Consider the following 16,055-nt stretch of genomic DNA (forward strand, 5'->3'; position numbering starts at 1 on the left):
ATACCTGGCCCGGAACGCCACCAGATGGGCGTAGTAGGCCGGTGCCGGAATCGACACCGACCGCGTACACCGGACGTACGTGTGGCACAGCTGGTACGTCAGGCACTGCAGCTCGTCCGACTCGAAGTGGTTGTCGTCCCAGAGGACGTGATAGTGCGACGGGCGACTGGTACCCTGCGAGGGATTGAACGGAAGAGCCGTGTTTTTAGTTTGTCGGAATAACTTGAACGATTTTCTTTCAAAAGACAAGTCTATCTGAACAAATCCGTAGTAACAGTTCAATAGGGCGAATCTGCGTTTGTAAACAAGCAGTCGATCCCTTTTGCTTAAGTGACAGTTCACGTCAAGTTAGAGGGGGATAGACTGCTTGTTTACAAACGCAGATTCACCCTATTGAAATGATACTACGGAAATTTCTGCAAGTGGTCGTAACACTTGCTTAGAGCGGATCCTAGATAATCAACCTTACCAATTCAAGCGTCCAAGCCCCTTTCTATAAAATTTCAAGAGCTCACCAACCAAATTTGAGATCTTCAGCTGTGTCAGCTTGTGGCGCCTAGCCATGACAAGAGAAACTTCCGCTTTATTTTCATTTTAGATTTTTTTTTTGTTTGTTAGTATTTTTGTATGTATGCGTTTTTTTTCATATTTTGATTTGTTTTATGGTTTTATATTTTTAATATTAATTTGTTTTTTTTTATATTCTTCATGTTTATTTATTTTATTCTTGTATTTTTATGATTTTTTGTTATTTTTATGATTTTTTGTTATTTTTATGTTTATTTTGTTTTCTATGAGTTTTTGGTTCGGAATTTTTGTTTTTTTTTGTGTTGTAGTTTTTTTTAGGTTTTTTTTTTGGTTTTTTTAGTTTTGCAGTTTTCGAGTTTTTGAGTTAATAAGTTAAAAAATAATTTTAGTTACTAAGTTATTAAGTTATTAGGTTATTAAGTTATTAAGTTATTAAGTTATTAAGTTATTATGTTATTATGTTATTAAGTTATTAAGTTATTAAGTTATTAAGTTATTAAGTTATTAAGTTATTAAGTTATTAAGTTATTATGTTATTAAGTTATAAAGTTATTAAGTTATTAAGTTTTTAAGTTATTAAGTTATTAAGTTATTAAGTTATTAAGTTATTAAGTTATTAAGTTATTAAGTTATTAAGTTATTAAGTTATTAAGTTATTAAGTTATTAAGTTATTAAGTTATTAAGTTATTAAGTTATTAAGTTATTAAGTTATTAAGTTATTAAGTTATTAAGTTATTAAGTTATTAAGTTTTTAAGTTATTAAGTTATTAAGTTATTAAGTTATTAAGTTATTAAGTTATTAAGTTATTAAGTTATTAAGTTATTAAGTTATTAAGTTATTAAGTTATTAAGTTATTAAGTTGTGAAGATTGTTAGATTTTAGTTAGGAAGTTTTTGATGTTTTTTTAGGATTTTATGTTTTGCAATTTTTTAAGTCTAGAGTAAACTTTCAAAACAACCTATGAGTCATGGGTTTCCTATGCAGATAGGACCTTTTAAAAATTTAATCGAGAAGTTATATAAAGTTTTTAAGTTTTGCAGTTTTTAAATTTTGAAGTTTTTTAAATTAGGTTTTTAATTTTTGATGTTTAAAAGAGTTTAAGTTTTTAAGTATTTTAAGTTTTAAATTTCTTATGCTATGAGTTTTTAAGTTCCTAGTTGTTTTAAGATTTTAAGTTTTTAATTTTTTTAAGTTTAAATTTTTTGAAGTTTTTAAAGTTTGAAGTATTCAAGAATTTAAGATTTAAAGTTTTTCAGTTCATTCAATAATTAAGTTTTTAAATTTAAGTTTTTAGTTATTTCAAGTTTTTAAAGTTTTTTGATAAGCTTGAGTTTTTAAGATTTTAGGTTTTAAAGTTTCTAAGCTTCAATTTTTTGAAGTTTTCAAGTTTTTAAATTTCAAGATTTAAAGTTTTTAGTTTAAGTTTTTTAGTTTTTAAGATTTGAAGATTTTAAATTATAAAGTTTTTTGATTTTGAGGTTTATAAATTTTAAAGTTTTTTGATTTTGAAGTTTTTTAAATTATAAGTTTTTTATTTTTTATGTTTATAAATTTTTAAGCTTTAAAATTTTTAAGTTTCAAAATTTTAAAATTTGGAAGTTTAAAGTTTATAAGGTTTTAGGTTTTAAAAATTTTATGTTTTTATTTTTAAGTTTTTAAGGTTTTATGTTTCAAATTTTAAATTTATACTGAGTTTAGATTTATAGTTTTTGGTTTTTAAGTTTTAATTGTTTTTTTTTCATTTTGTTTTTTTTAGTTTAATTTTTGTTTAGCATTTTTCAGTATTGTTTTTTGCGTTTTTTGTTTATTTATATTTTAGTACTTTTGTATTTTGTAATTTTTGTAATCCTGTGTTTTTTTTTTTTTTTTTTACAATTATAGAATACAGTCTAGACTCGATTATCCGAAGGCCTCGTGAAAATTTCACTTCGGGTAATTAAATCACGAAAAACATTTTTTTTCGTTGTCTTAATTTTGATTATCGAGCTTACGTATGACCCCTAAACTACGCTAAAATGATTTAAAATTTTAAAATCCAATATGACGGCCAAAATGGCGGTATTGCAATATTATAAAAATGCATTTAATTTTTTAATAAGCAATCAACAATTCAAATTTAACTAAAATGGGATCGCAAAACTCAAATTTTACGTTAATAACAAGAAAATGAAAAAAAACGTGATGTACAAACCTTCAGATAATCGAGTCTGGACTGTATTGTAATTTTTTTATTCTATTGTGTTATAATTTGAAAATATAGAATTTTAAATTTTAGGATTTCAAAGTTTAAAGTTCAGAGTAAAAGCTATGAAAATTCTAGAATTTTTAGAATTCTGAAATTTGAAAACTATAAAGATATGAGAATTTCAGAATTTTTGAAATAAATTAATCTGTTTTTGATTTTCTCAGTTTCATTTCGAAAAAAAATGTGAAATCGTTCTAGAATTTCAGAACTTATTTTACAGTTTTAAAATTATGAATTTTAACCGATTTTAACAGTCTTAAAATTTGACAAAATCGATAATTTGGAATTTTTGAATTACATACTTATAAAATCTTAGAATTTAGGCATTTCGATGCCAACATTTCAAAAAGCATCATGTACACACCATCCTTTTTGAGAAAAACGCATTTTAATGTTGAGCATCGATTTTCAATTCCCATTTTAATATAAAAGCAAAAGAAGAAGTTCTAATGATAACAAACGATGAAAAACGTTGCTTTTATTGATACTTGATCATCCATATTCAATAAAACATTATTTCCGTCATTATATTTGAGAAAAACAAACATAACGTCTTTTGAAATCACTAACGTCTATATCACCCTTTGTTATGATTCGTTTTTCTTCGCCGAATGTACATGGCGCTTTTTTCATGATGTTTTTTTTTCGTCACGAGGTTCATGTAGTCTTTTGTTTGACAGGTTAACAGGGCTATATAAACAGGGACTGCTGATGGCAGATATTTTGTTTATGTTACTTTATTTAAAATCATAATTAAACAAACTTTACTGAAGTAACTTTTGCTCATTTTTAGTGGAGAGGTAGCTTATTAGGAGTACTTTCAGAATGTGCAATAACCCAGAAAGTGTCAAAATGTACATGATGCCTTTTGAAATGTTACCGTCGATTTTACAATTGTGAGTTGAAATTCTTCAATTTCATAATTTTTTTTAGTTTTTGGGTTTAAAATTTAATCCACTTTTTTCCACTTTCCACTTCCACTTTTTTCATTTTTTTTTTTTTTTTTCATTTGAAATAAATGCACGGTGGATTCATTTAGTATTTCAGGGAAGAAATCTCAAGAAACTTCGTTGAGAATTACAACGACTTCATCCAACTGTTGCCAGTGACTTGCTTGAAGGTGGTTCAGCAGCCGAGGTTGTATGTTTTGAACCTTCACGAATCCTGAAAAAAAAAACCAAACTCAACCATTCCAAAAACCCACCTGAATACCCTGGTGACTGCACAGGTAAAAGTCAAACTCGGTCGGGTGCGTGATTCCCACGTCCACCGTCGTTCCGGCCGGAATGTTGCCGGACTTGCCGCTCTGCTCCTTCTTGTCCGCGCAGAACAGCCTCGTGTGGTGCCGCTTCTGCACCACGATGAACGTAATGCCCGGCTTGTAGTCCGCCTCCAGCTTGATGCACGCCTCGCGGATCGCCGTCAGCTCGTGCTGCAACACGTGCGGGAACTGTCCTTCGGACACCCCGTCCCGGTACAGGATGATCCGGTGCGGCTTGAAGCCCCCGGTCGACTTGTAGAACATGATCAACAGCTCGCGCACCATGCTGCTCAGCTCCTGGATGATCTCCTGGCGGTGCTGCTGGACGCGAACCGTTGCGGCGTACCGCGACGGATGGGCGTCCATCGAGCCGACGACGGCCGCGATCGAGGGCTTCTTGTTGTCGCCGGCCGGTGGGTGGGTCACGTCCGCGCCCAGGAAGATGACCGGTTCGTCGAATACCTGAGGAAGAATGGTTGATGTTAGTAACATTGAAGTTCAAGATGTTTGTAGACTTTACCTTTGGTCTGATCGATGGCACGAGGATCGAGTTGATGCCGCCCAGCTTGACGTTGATCTTCAAGCACAGATTCGACAGCGTCTGCGGGGACGTCTTGTTGACGTTCTTGGCCTGCACGCACTGGGTGGCCATGCCCAGGACGGTGTCGCCGACGCGCTTGACCTCAGCTGAAAGCGAAATGATCGTTACAAGAACAGTCAAACCTTCAAGATCATCAACCACAACTCACCATAAACCGGAGTCTTGCCGGGCAGCACGACCACCACCAGCTGCAGCTGGTTGAACGTGTTCTTCAGATATCTGAACATCGGCTCGACCTGGTCCGGCCCGGTGGCGTACTTGCAGAAGCAGGGCTGCCCGATGATCGGCATTCCGGCGTCGTTGGAAATCTTCTGCAGCTGCTGGGTAAAGTTGCGCAGCGCGTCCTCCCGGACGGTTCGCTGGGGCGCGAAGCAGGCGATGGCCCACACGCGGATCTCGACGCCAGTGAAAAATTGTTTGCCTCGCATGTCCCAAACCCCTTGGTTTGGTAATGCTAAGCTCACCTTGTTCTGTGGACCAGAGGGTAACTTGTTCGCTGATTTTAACGTGCCACTTGCTAAGGTTTCTTGGGGGAAGGTGCTTAAAGTCTAGGGGGGATATCGCTATGTGCTATAAAATGGGGCGGGTAGTTGAGTGATTGAGTTAAGCAACGAGTTGGGGTTCGTTGAAAAATACCCTGAACTACGTCCGACGTTCTAGGCAGTTCAAATAATAAGCTTTCCCATCATACTCGAACAGATCTTGTCAAGCTTATGTGAACAGTTCTCTAGGATTTCGGTAATTCATTTTTTTGTATTTTTTAATCCGACTGAAACTTTTTTGGTGCCTTCGGTATGCCCAAAGAAGCCATTTTGCATCATTAGTTTGTTCATATAATTTTCCATACAAATTTGGCAGCTGTCCATACAAAAATGATAAGTGAAAATTCAAAAATCTGTATCTTTTGAAGGAATTTTTTGATCGATTTGGTGTCTTCGGCAAAGTTGTAGGTATGGATCAGCCCGGGAGCATGTTGACAGCTCCCATACAAACTGAGCGTACCCCGTTTTGTGGGCCCAGTGGGCCTAAGATGGTGGCTTTCGATATTATCTAGCCAAACATTTGAAAATGGCGAATAGTTAAAATTAATATAGTTTTTGCCTTGTTTCGGTTTAAAACGACGAAATAAGCATTCTGGAATCATTTTCTTGAAAAACTTGTTTAGAGATACGCCACGTTAAAATATTAGTCTCGAACAGTTGAAGGGAGCGTGCCGCGAAAGCCGTCACGAAAAAAAAGTTTCCCATGCAAATTTTGAGTTGCGTATTTAATGGGCGGACTCCGACGAGGCCCACTTGCCATCTGTCGGTGGATATGCGCAACTCACGAAAACTGTCATGTTAGGGGACGGCTGGTATGGATACGGACTACACTGGAAAAAATGATACACGGTAAAAAAAAAATTGGTGATTTTTTATTTAACTTTTTATCACTAAAACTCAATTTGCAAAAAAAAAACACTATTTTTATTTTTTTTATTTTTTAATATGTTTTAGAGGACATAAAATGCCAACTTTTCAGAAATTTCCAAGTTGTGCAAAAAATCATTGACCGAGTTATGATTTTTTTAATAAATACTGATTCTTACAAAAAAAAAACGAAATATTGGTCGCAAAAATTTTTCAACTTCATTTTTCGATGTAAAATTAAATTTGCAATCAAAAAATCTTTAATGAAATTTTCATAAAGTGCACCGTTTTCAAGTTAAATCCATATTTAGATAACTTTTTTGGAAATAGTCGCAGTTTTTCATTATTTTAAATTTGTGCACATGTTTGCACACTTTTGGAAAAAATATTTTTGAAAAGCTAAGAAAATTTTCTATATTTTGCTTCTTTGGACTTTGTTGATACGACCTTTAGTTGCTGAGATATTGCAATGCAAAGGTTTAAAAACAGGAAAATTAATGGAAAATTAATGTTTTCTAAGTCTCACCCAAAACAGCCCACAATTTTTTAATGTCGATATCTCAGCAACTAATGGTCCGATTTTCAATGATAATACATGAAACATATCGAGCCAAACATTTCATTAGGGCACAAAACCAAAAACCGCGATTCGAGAAAATCGCTTGCAAAAAATGGACAACTTGTTTCAATTCCTATTTAAAAAAGAAGCTTGACTGTTGGTATTTTTACTGATGACACGACAAAACACATCATTATCCTCAACTCTGCTTAAATGCTTCTTAATTTTTGTTGATTTTCGCAATAAAACTCATAATTTAAGAAAATCTCGTTATTAGGCCCTTTTAACTTTTCAACTGTTGTTCATAATGGGCCCTTTCTAAATGCAATTTCGAAGAGAGCTGAAAGGGCACTAAAGCGCTGTCACCGCATTGTTGATTTGAATGATGTTTACGGGCCCTTTTGTTTAGTTAGAAATAATGAGGAATTCAGTAGAAATTTTGATAATTGGTGAAGTTTTGTGATTGAATAGTGTAAATAAGGTACGTGAAACATAAAAATTCTTCTAAAGTGTACTGAACAGCAGCCGCGGGACCGTATTAAATATTGTTTTTTGACGAAGTTTTTCTCTGCAGAAATCCTTGGTGAAAAGTTAACCAAACTTTTTTTCAGGTGAATTAGTGTTAAGAATGCATGAAAAGTTCACTTTATAATACAAAAAGTTCCTTAAGTACGAGAAACTAACGAAAAATAAAAGGGCACATTTGAACATTTTTTTTGGTTTGCAGTGAAAATGGTTATGTGCCCTTTTGTGTTTTTGATTTTTTCAATAGGAAATTGTTTGTTATCAATCTGATTCTTGGAGGGCATGTAGGGAGTGTACTAATGAATGGAATAGTGGAATAATCCTGAATGTTTACGTTTTGGTTTTGTGCCCTAATGAAATGTTTGGCTCGATATGTGAAATTTTCCGAACTTTTCGAAAACAATATTTTCAAAAATTTTAAACCAAGACTAACATTTTAAAAGGGCGTAATATTGAATGTTTGGACTATATGTTGCCTTTGCTTTGCTGGATACTTACTAATAGCAAAGGGCGAGAGTCCTGCGACTCTCAGCAATCATGAATACGAACCATTTGCCACTATTTCGATTTTTTGTAAAAATCAGTATTTATTAAAAAAATCATAACTCGGTCAATGATTTTTTGCACAACCTGGAAATTTCTGAAAAGTTGGCATTTTATGTCCTCTAAAACATATCAAAAAATAAAAAAAATAAAAATAGTGTTTTGTTAAAAATCAAGTTTTAGTGATAAAAAGTTAAATAAAAAAATTACCTATTTTTTTACCGTGTATCATTTTTTTCCAGTGTAGTCATTATCCATACCTACAACTTTGCCCAAGACACCAAATCGATCAAAAAATTCCTTCAAAAGATACAAATTTAACAGATAAAAAGATTTTTCACACATCATTTTTGTATGGACAGCTGCCAAATTTGTATGGAAAATTATATGGACAAACTAATGATGCAAAATGGCTTCTTTGGGCATACCGAAGGCACAGTTTCAGTCGGATTAAAAAATACAAAAATTAAAATTAAAAAAAAAGACCGATTTCGCAGAGAATTGCTCATGTAATATCTGATTTAGGGTCTAGGACCATAACCTGTTAGACGGAGCGTACTTTGAAAAATTGACAATTTCCGGGTAGCTGATCTAGAATAATGCACTATGAAGAAGCTGATTTAGGTTCTGAGACCATAACCTGTTAGACAAAGTGTAGTGTGAAAACTTGAGAACTTAGAGCAGCTGGTCGAGAATAACCCTCTTCTTTGCCATCAAACTAGAAGAGGTCTTCCAACACTATGCACTGTGAAGAAGCTGATTCAAGGTCTGGAATCATAACCTGTTAGACAGAGCGTAGTTTGAAAACATTTCGTTTTCAAGACAGATGGATAATAACCTGTTAGACAGAGTGTAGTTTGAAGACGTGTCATTTTTAGGGCAGCTGCTCGAGAATAACCTTCTTTTTAGCCTTCACACTTCAGGTCTGCCAACAATGCACTATCAAGTAGCTGATTTGAAGTCTGGAATCGTAACCTGTTAGACAGAGTGTAGTTTGAAAACCTCTCGTTTTCAGGACAGCTGGATAATAACCTGTTAGACAGAGCGTAGTTCGAAACACGATCACTCAACCCCACAGAGCCCCGCAACTAAACACTACCGAGAGATCGAGAAAGCAAATAAAAGCGAAAGCGGCCAGCCCTTTCAATAGACTTACTTGTCCGCTCATGCTGGAAACGCGCCCTCCGTACTGCAGCTTCGGCGGCGGCAACACCCGCCCGCGAACCTCCATCATACTGTTGGAGATGGCCAGGCCAAACTCCTGCACGTACGCGTCGTTGTTGAAGTCGGCGCGGCGAACCAGGTTGTTGATTTCGCGTTCACTGAAATAAAAGACTCGGATTAGGGGATATTTCTTGAAGAAAGGTTTGACAACTCACCGATCCGGAGCGGATCTGGCCGTGGCCTTGATCATCGTCGACGTCTGCATGTCGGTGAGCTTCTTGATGCAACGCTGCCCCGCCACAATGTTGCAGACCTCCAGCGGCAGGTAGGTGTGCTTGTGCTCCTGGCCGACCTGCAGGCACGGCAGATGCGGATAGCGAAGCTTCATCTTGTACTTGTCCAGGAAGTACTTGGCCACGGTGCACTCCACCGTCTGGCCGTTCTCCAGCTGCAGCGGGAAGCTACGAGAGAAGAGGCAGATTAATCTCAACTTCCTTAAATAGTGTAGAGATCAACACTTACGACTGCATCTGGGCCGGACGCCGGGTGACGTTGCAAACCCGGTACTTGCGGCGCATCGTACCGCAGTGGGTGATCTCGATCTTGAGGCCCTTGATTTCCTTGGTGAACTTGACGCGCTGCGAATCGGTGAGCGGCTTGCGCTGCTCGTTGATGTCTCTGATGTCGAGCACTTCGCACATGAACTCAATCACCGGCTGGGCCTTGTAGAAGGCGGTGGCCGACACTGTGAGGTGGAAAAGGTTGTCAATTTCGTAGCTACAAGATTCACGGAGCTCTCACTTACCGTCAATGTTCAGCATCATCTTCCACTGCGAGGGCCGCACGCTCTGATGGAAACCGAACCAAACTTCACGACCACCTCCAAGGGGATGGTAGTATCTGAAAAGCGAAACGGTCAGTACTGATCAACTCAAAGTCTCCAACTCCTTACCCATCCGGCGAGCTGAAGAAGCTCCGTCCGACCGGCGTGTACGTCATGCTGGGCAAGTGGCGCATCACCACGTCCAACGCCAGGATCGCATCGTACGGAATCTGCCGAGTACGTCCCTCCAACGCTTCCTCCAAGTTAAACAGCGAAACCTGCGCAACCCACTTGATGGTCACGCGGAACACCCGGTCTTTCCCCTCTCCGGGCAGCGTCACCTCCAGCTCAACGCGATCGTTCCCGATCGGAAGCGGATCCCGCGTGTACAGGTTGTTCCGCCCGTCGAAGACCGGCTTGAGGGCGCCGAACATCTTGCTGTACGCGTGCACCATCGTCTCGATGATCTCCCGGTTGACCTTGCGCGGGCACTTGTCCGGCTGGATGTTGATGTCGTAGTGGTGCACGAAGCCCCGGGGCATCGTGATCTGGAAGTGGTTCGCACGCAGCACGATCGGACGACCCTCGCGGCCCAGATTTGGCCGCCGCGGGCAGGTGAACACCGGCAGATCCGGCGGGGCTGGCGGCGTCGCCGGGACGACCCCGAGGGCGCTGGTCGCGACATTCTGCGCGCCGGAAGTGGTCGTCGGGGTCGGGTTGACGGTCGCACCAGCTGGAGGAGCTGTTTCGGGTTTTCGATTGCCAATCGGGTATTGTGATTTTGTTATTGCGAGCATAACAGAAGCAACAATATTTTGGTTTTATCAAATGATACAATTTTAACGGGGACCAGAAAATTTGGGCGAAGAAAAAGAAACAAATAACGAATGAGATTACAATGGGTTCAGAACACAATTCATGGAGAATTCTCCACCCTGTCGATGAGCAAATCAGTTTCTTATGGTTAGTGATGACTTCATTATTCCTAGAACTTGCGCTTGATCTTTTTTGGTTACAGATTTTCCCTCATCAGTTCGCCAACTCCTGCTTTCCTGACGCGACCTATTGTACAATGTTAGCACAGCTTTCGATCCTAATTGGTACTTGGAAACGAGCATTATATTTACATGAAATGAGCAAAACATAAAATTAAAAATGAAACAAAAAAAAAACTCAAAACAAGGCTTACAAAAAAGCGTTGCAGTGAGTCAACCTGCAATTAGAATCAACCCACGTGGTATGACTCATATAACCAATTACCATCGTCATACCTCGTTTGGCTTTGCGTTCCTTGCGGATAGCGTCGCGCCGTTGGGTCGTCGCGTCTAGCTGTGTCGTCAGGTCTGTCAGCTCCGTTGTCGTTCCGAGAAATGCATCGACGGCATGCTCGGTCGATGTGATGTCGGACGGTCCTACTGGAAGGTTGGGTTTCTGAGTGAGTTGATGTCTGATTTTTTTGGGAATGTTGCAACGGGTGATAGGTTTACTACGGAAATACCACAGTTTCGAGTGCTCATGATTGCAATTTTAAACTTTTAACATTTTTAGGAATCGAAGACTAAGATACCCTTTACAATTTGGGTCTTCTAGTTGCCCATTGTTGAAATTTAAGCTAAGGATCCCAGACGTTTACCAATAGGTACAAAAGTCTGGAAGTGGAACCATACAATCAATGTACCTGTTGTTATCAATAAGGTTATCGACTCAGGTTTAGAACAATAGGGCTCTTTTCATGGATTACGTAGTGACGTTATAACCATTCAAGGCCCTGCTAACCTCGCGGCCTATGATAACTGGATCTGGTACGTTTCGCCGAATGTCGTTTCGCCGACGGTCATTTTGCCGAATGTCGTTTCGCCGAATGGTACGTTTCGCCGAAAGTCATTTCGCCGAATGGACGTTTCGCCGAATTGAATAAAAATTAACTTTTTTATACAATTTATGCTATTTGTTCGCTGCAGTGCCATCTTGTAATTCACTAATGCAAACTTGAGAAGGAGTGGCAAGATAATAATATAATAATTTGAAAAAGTAAAGAACGTCTCATGTTTCAAAGAATGCAAAAACTCACAGAAATAATACAAATAATTTGCTTAAAAAATGAAGAATGCAAAAACTATCAGAAATTTTTCTAAATGTTATGCTAAAAATCAAAACAACTGCTCATGTTTGAAAGATTGCAAAACCTAACAAAAATTATAGAAATAATATGCTTTAAAAACTAAACATACATAAACTCACCGAAATAATTGAAAAATATGCCAAAAATATAGAATGCAAAAACTAACAGCAATTTTGCAAAATGTTGTGCTGAAAACCAAAAGAACTGCTCAGGTTTGAAAGAATGCAAAAACTCCCAAAAATTATACAAAAAAATTGCGGGAAAAACAAAGAATGCAAAAACAAACAGAAATAATCTAAATTATAAGCAGCCAATTAAAAGAACTGCTCATGTTTGAAAGAATGCAAAAACTCACAGAAATAATTAAAAAAAATATGCTTAAATACACAGAAAAAAAATTATGGTAATATTCAGCAGGAAATGGTGACAGATTTTGTGTCGAAAAACATGAGTAATTTTACCTCTGAAAATGATGAACTTTTATCAGTTTTTGATGAATATTCATCAGGTTCACATTTTTACACATTTTTTATGTAATATTACTCAAAAAAAGAGGTAATATTCAACCTACCAAATTTTCAACATTCCAAAATTCAACTTTTTTTTTCTGTGTACAAAGAATGCAAAAACTAACAAAAAAATTCCAAAATGTTATGCTAAAAATCAAAAGAACTGCTCATGTTTGAAAGAATGCAAAAACTCTATAAAAAAAAATATGCTCAGTAAAGAATGCAAAAACTACCGGCATTTTTCCAAAATGTTATGCTGAAAATCAAAAGAACTCCTCATGTTGGAAAGAATACAAAAACTTACAAAAATTATACAAATAATATGCTTAAAAAACAAAGAATGCAAAAACTAACAGAAATTTATCAAAATTATAAGCAGAAAATTAAAAGAACTGCTCGTGGTTAACAAAACGTAAAAACTTACAGAAATAATTCAAATGATTTATTAAAACAAGAATGCAAAAAACTAACAGAAATTAATGCAAAAACTCACAGAAATGATTTAAAATTGTTTGCTGTAATTAAATAACTGCTTATATTTGAAAGAATGCAAAAACTCGCACAATTTTTTTCAACTAGATAATTTTTTAAGCGATTGTTTATGCATGTTATAATGCATAAACTTATAAAAATAACATTTATTTTTTGTTGAGCCTTATGACCACTGCGACCAATTAGAGGAATATTAAAAATAACATACTAAGAAACAACAATTATTTTTTAAAAAGATTGCAAAATCACCTTTTAGGGACATTATACTTTTTCAAAATAAATATTTCAATACAATTTGTGTCCATTTTATATATTTATTTTACGATTATTTGTCAATTCGGCGAAACGTCCCATTCGGCGAAACGTCCCATGCGGCGAAACGACATTCGGCGAAATGACCTTCGGCGAAATGACCGTCGGCGAAACGACATTCGGCGAAATGTCCCGCACCCATGATAACTAGTGACATTTTAGGGCAGCTGCCCGAGAATAACCATCTTCTTTGTTATTATTCTCAAATAGGTCTTCCAGTACTATGCACTTCGAAGTAGCTGATTTAGGATCTGGGATTATAACCTGTTAGACAGAGCATAGTTTGAAAACTGATGTTTTAGAGTAGCTTGTCGAGATTAACCCTCTTCTTCACTCGCAGAGGTCTTCCTATACCATGTACTATGAAGAAGCTTATTTAGGGACTGGAATCATAACAGGGTTGTTACGGGAAAGTCGAAAAAAAAAAACCGCGCCAAATCCGCGCCGACCGAAACCCCAATTTGCGCGAAATCCGCGCCATATAAAAAACATCGCGACCAACATTCAAGAAATGTTATTTCCAAAGAAAAAAACTAATACAGAAAGTATTTGATAAAAAAAATGAAGGAATGAAAGCTAAAAATCCTTTTAAAAAAAAACCCCAAGAGACGTCAAGAAAAGTGTCACAAAAAAAATCTTGTTGCAAATCAGGGGTACCCGAGCAGACGGAAATAACTTGGGAATAACATTTTTTGATATTTGAAAATACTAGGCCAATAACATTTTATGTTATTTATAACAAAATTTGTTATTCGTCGTTATGATTTTTTTGTTATTGGATTGTTATTGTAATAACAGACTAATAACATTTTTAATTATTCTTCGAACAAATCTTTGTAATTTTAACAACTAATCCGATCATCCCAATAACAGACGGCGGTATTCTTCCATAACAAAAAATGTTATTCCCAAGTTGTTTTGGCTTTCAACCAATATCAGACCAATAACAAACTTTGTTATGATAGCATACACTGTTATTAAATCCTTATGTAAAAATTGATTTTTCAAGAAGATTCCATAACACTTTCTGTTATTTTAACAGTATTTGTTATTGAAATGGCATGAATTTTGTTATTACCGTCTGCCCGGGTACTTAACAATAATTTTGACCAATATAAACAAAATAGAAAATTATAAACCATATATAAACAAAATTCAAAAATCTAATAAATGAAAGTCAACTTCAAAAATATAAACTCAGAAAAAAACCAAAATCTAAAATTTTAATATGATTAAATTTAAGATTTCGAAATTATAAAAATTCAAAATCTATGAACACAGATTGTATTCCAAATTCCTCACTAAAATTTAATTCCGAAACAAATTGCATTTCCAATATTTGAAATATTTTCTTCTAAAAAATTAAGAATTTATGAATTTAAGAATTTAAGAATTTAAGAATTTAAGAATTTAAGAATTTAAGAATTTAAGAATTTAAGAATTTAAGAATTTAAGAATTTAATCATTTAAGAATTTAAGAATTTAAGAATTTAAGAATTTAAGAATTTAAGAATTTAAGAATTTAAGAATTTAAGAATTTAAGAATTTAAGAATTTAAGAATTTAAGAATTTAAGAATTTAAGAATTTAAGAATTTAGGAATTTAGGAATTTAAGAATTTAAGAATTTAAGAATTTAGGAATTTAAGATTTTAAGAATTTAAGAATTTAAGAATTTAAGAATTTAAGAATTTAAGAAATTAAGAATTCAAGAATTTAAGAATTTAAGAATTTAAGAATTTAAGAATTTAAGAATTTAAGAATTTAAGAATTTAAGAATTTAAGAATTTAAGAATTTAAGAATTTAAGAATTTAAGAATTTAAGAATTTAAGAATTTAAGAATTTAAGAATTTAAGAATTTAAGAATTTAAGAATTTAAGAATTTAAGAATTTAAGTATTTAAGAATTTAAGAATTTAAGAAATTAAGAATTTAAGAATTTAAGAATTTAAGAATTTAAGAATTTAAGAATTTAAGAATTTAAGAATTTAAGAATTTAAGAATTTAAGAATTTAAGAATTTAAGAATTTAAGAATTTAAGAATTTAAGAATTTAAGAATTTCAGAATTTAAGAATTTAAGAATTTAAGCATTTAAGAATTTAAGAATTTAAGAATTTAAGAATTTAAGAATTTAAGAATTCTAGATTAAATTTTCAAAAGGTCCTATCTGCATAGGAAACCCATGAGGGATAGGTTGTTTTGAAAATTTAATCTAGAATTTAAGAATTTAAGAATTTAAGAATTTAAGAATTTAAGAATTTAAGAATTTAAGAATTTAAGAATTTAAGAATTTAAGAATTTAAGAATTTAAGAATTTAAGTATTTAAGAATTTAAGAATTTAAGAATTTAAGAATTTAAGAATTTAAGAATTTAAGAATTTAAGAATTTAAGAATTTAAGAATTTAAGAATTTAAGAATTTAATAATTTAATAATTTAATAATTTAAGAATTTAAGAATTTAATAATTTAAGAATTTAAGAATTTAAGAATTTAAGAATTTAAGAATTTAAGAATTTAAGAATTTAAGAATTTAAGAATTTAAGAATTTAAGAATTTAAGAATTTAAGAATTTAAGAATTTAAGAATTTAAGAATTTAAGAATTTAAGAATTTAAGAATTTAAGAATTTAAGAATTTAAGAATTTAAGAATTTAAGAATTTAAGAATTTAAGAATTTAAGAATTTAAGAATTTAAGAATTTAAGAATTTAAGAATTTAAGAATTTAAGAATTTAAGAATTTAAGAATTTAAGAATTTAAGAATTTAAGAATTTAAGAATTTAAGAATTTAAGAATTTAAGAATTTAAGAATTTAAGAATTTAAGAATTTAAGAATTTAAGAATTTAAGAATTTAAGAATTTAAGAATTTAAGAATTTAAGAATTTAAGAATTTAAGAATTTAAGAATTTAAGAATTTAAGAATTTAAGAATTTAAGAATTTAAGAATTTAAGAATTTAAGA

General features: G+C 34.0%; 1 protein-coding gene across 3 annotated transcripts in view; it reads right to left on the reverse strand.

Moving 5' to 3' along the window:
* The window catches only part of LOC120425053 (protein argonaute-2), a 104,136-nt gene that overhangs the window by 5,203 nt on the left and 82,878 nt on the right, over window positions 1–16,055 (reverse strand). The window contains exons 4-13 of one of the 3 annotated variants that reach the window (XM_039589437.2): window positions 10,932–11,075; window positions 9,790–10,402; window positions 9,643–9,737; window positions 9,360–9,582; window positions 9,053–9,298; window positions 8,830–8,995; window positions 4,786–5,107; window positions 4,557–4,723; window positions 3,980–4,498; window positions 5–174 (exon numbers count right to left, since the gene is read on the reverse strand). In XM_039589437.2, coding sequence (XP_039445371.1) covers window positions 5–174; window positions 3,980–4,498; window positions 4,557–4,723; window positions 4,786–5,107; window positions 8,830–8,995; window positions 9,053–9,298; window positions 9,360–9,582; window positions 9,643–9,737; window positions 9,790–10,402; window positions 10,932–11,075 — 2,665 coding nt within the window. Of the gene's footprint in view, window positions 1–4; window positions 175–3,979; window positions 4,499–4,556; window positions 4,724–4,785; window positions 5,126–8,829; window positions 8,996–9,052; window positions 9,299–9,359; window positions 9,583–9,642; window positions 9,738–9,789; window positions 10,403–10,931; window positions 11,076–16,055 lie in introns of all 3 variants that reach the window. The other 2 variants (XM_039589429.2, XM_039589444.2) reach the window with 2 other exon arrangements.

The sequence above is a fragment of the Culex pipiens genome, chromosome 2 (genome assembly GCF_016801865.2).
Source record: "Culex pipiens pallens isolate TS chromosome 2, TS_CPP_V2, whole genome shotgun sequence".
Lineage (NCBI taxonomy): Eukaryota > Metazoa > Arthropoda > Insecta > Diptera > Culicidae > Culex > Culex pipiens.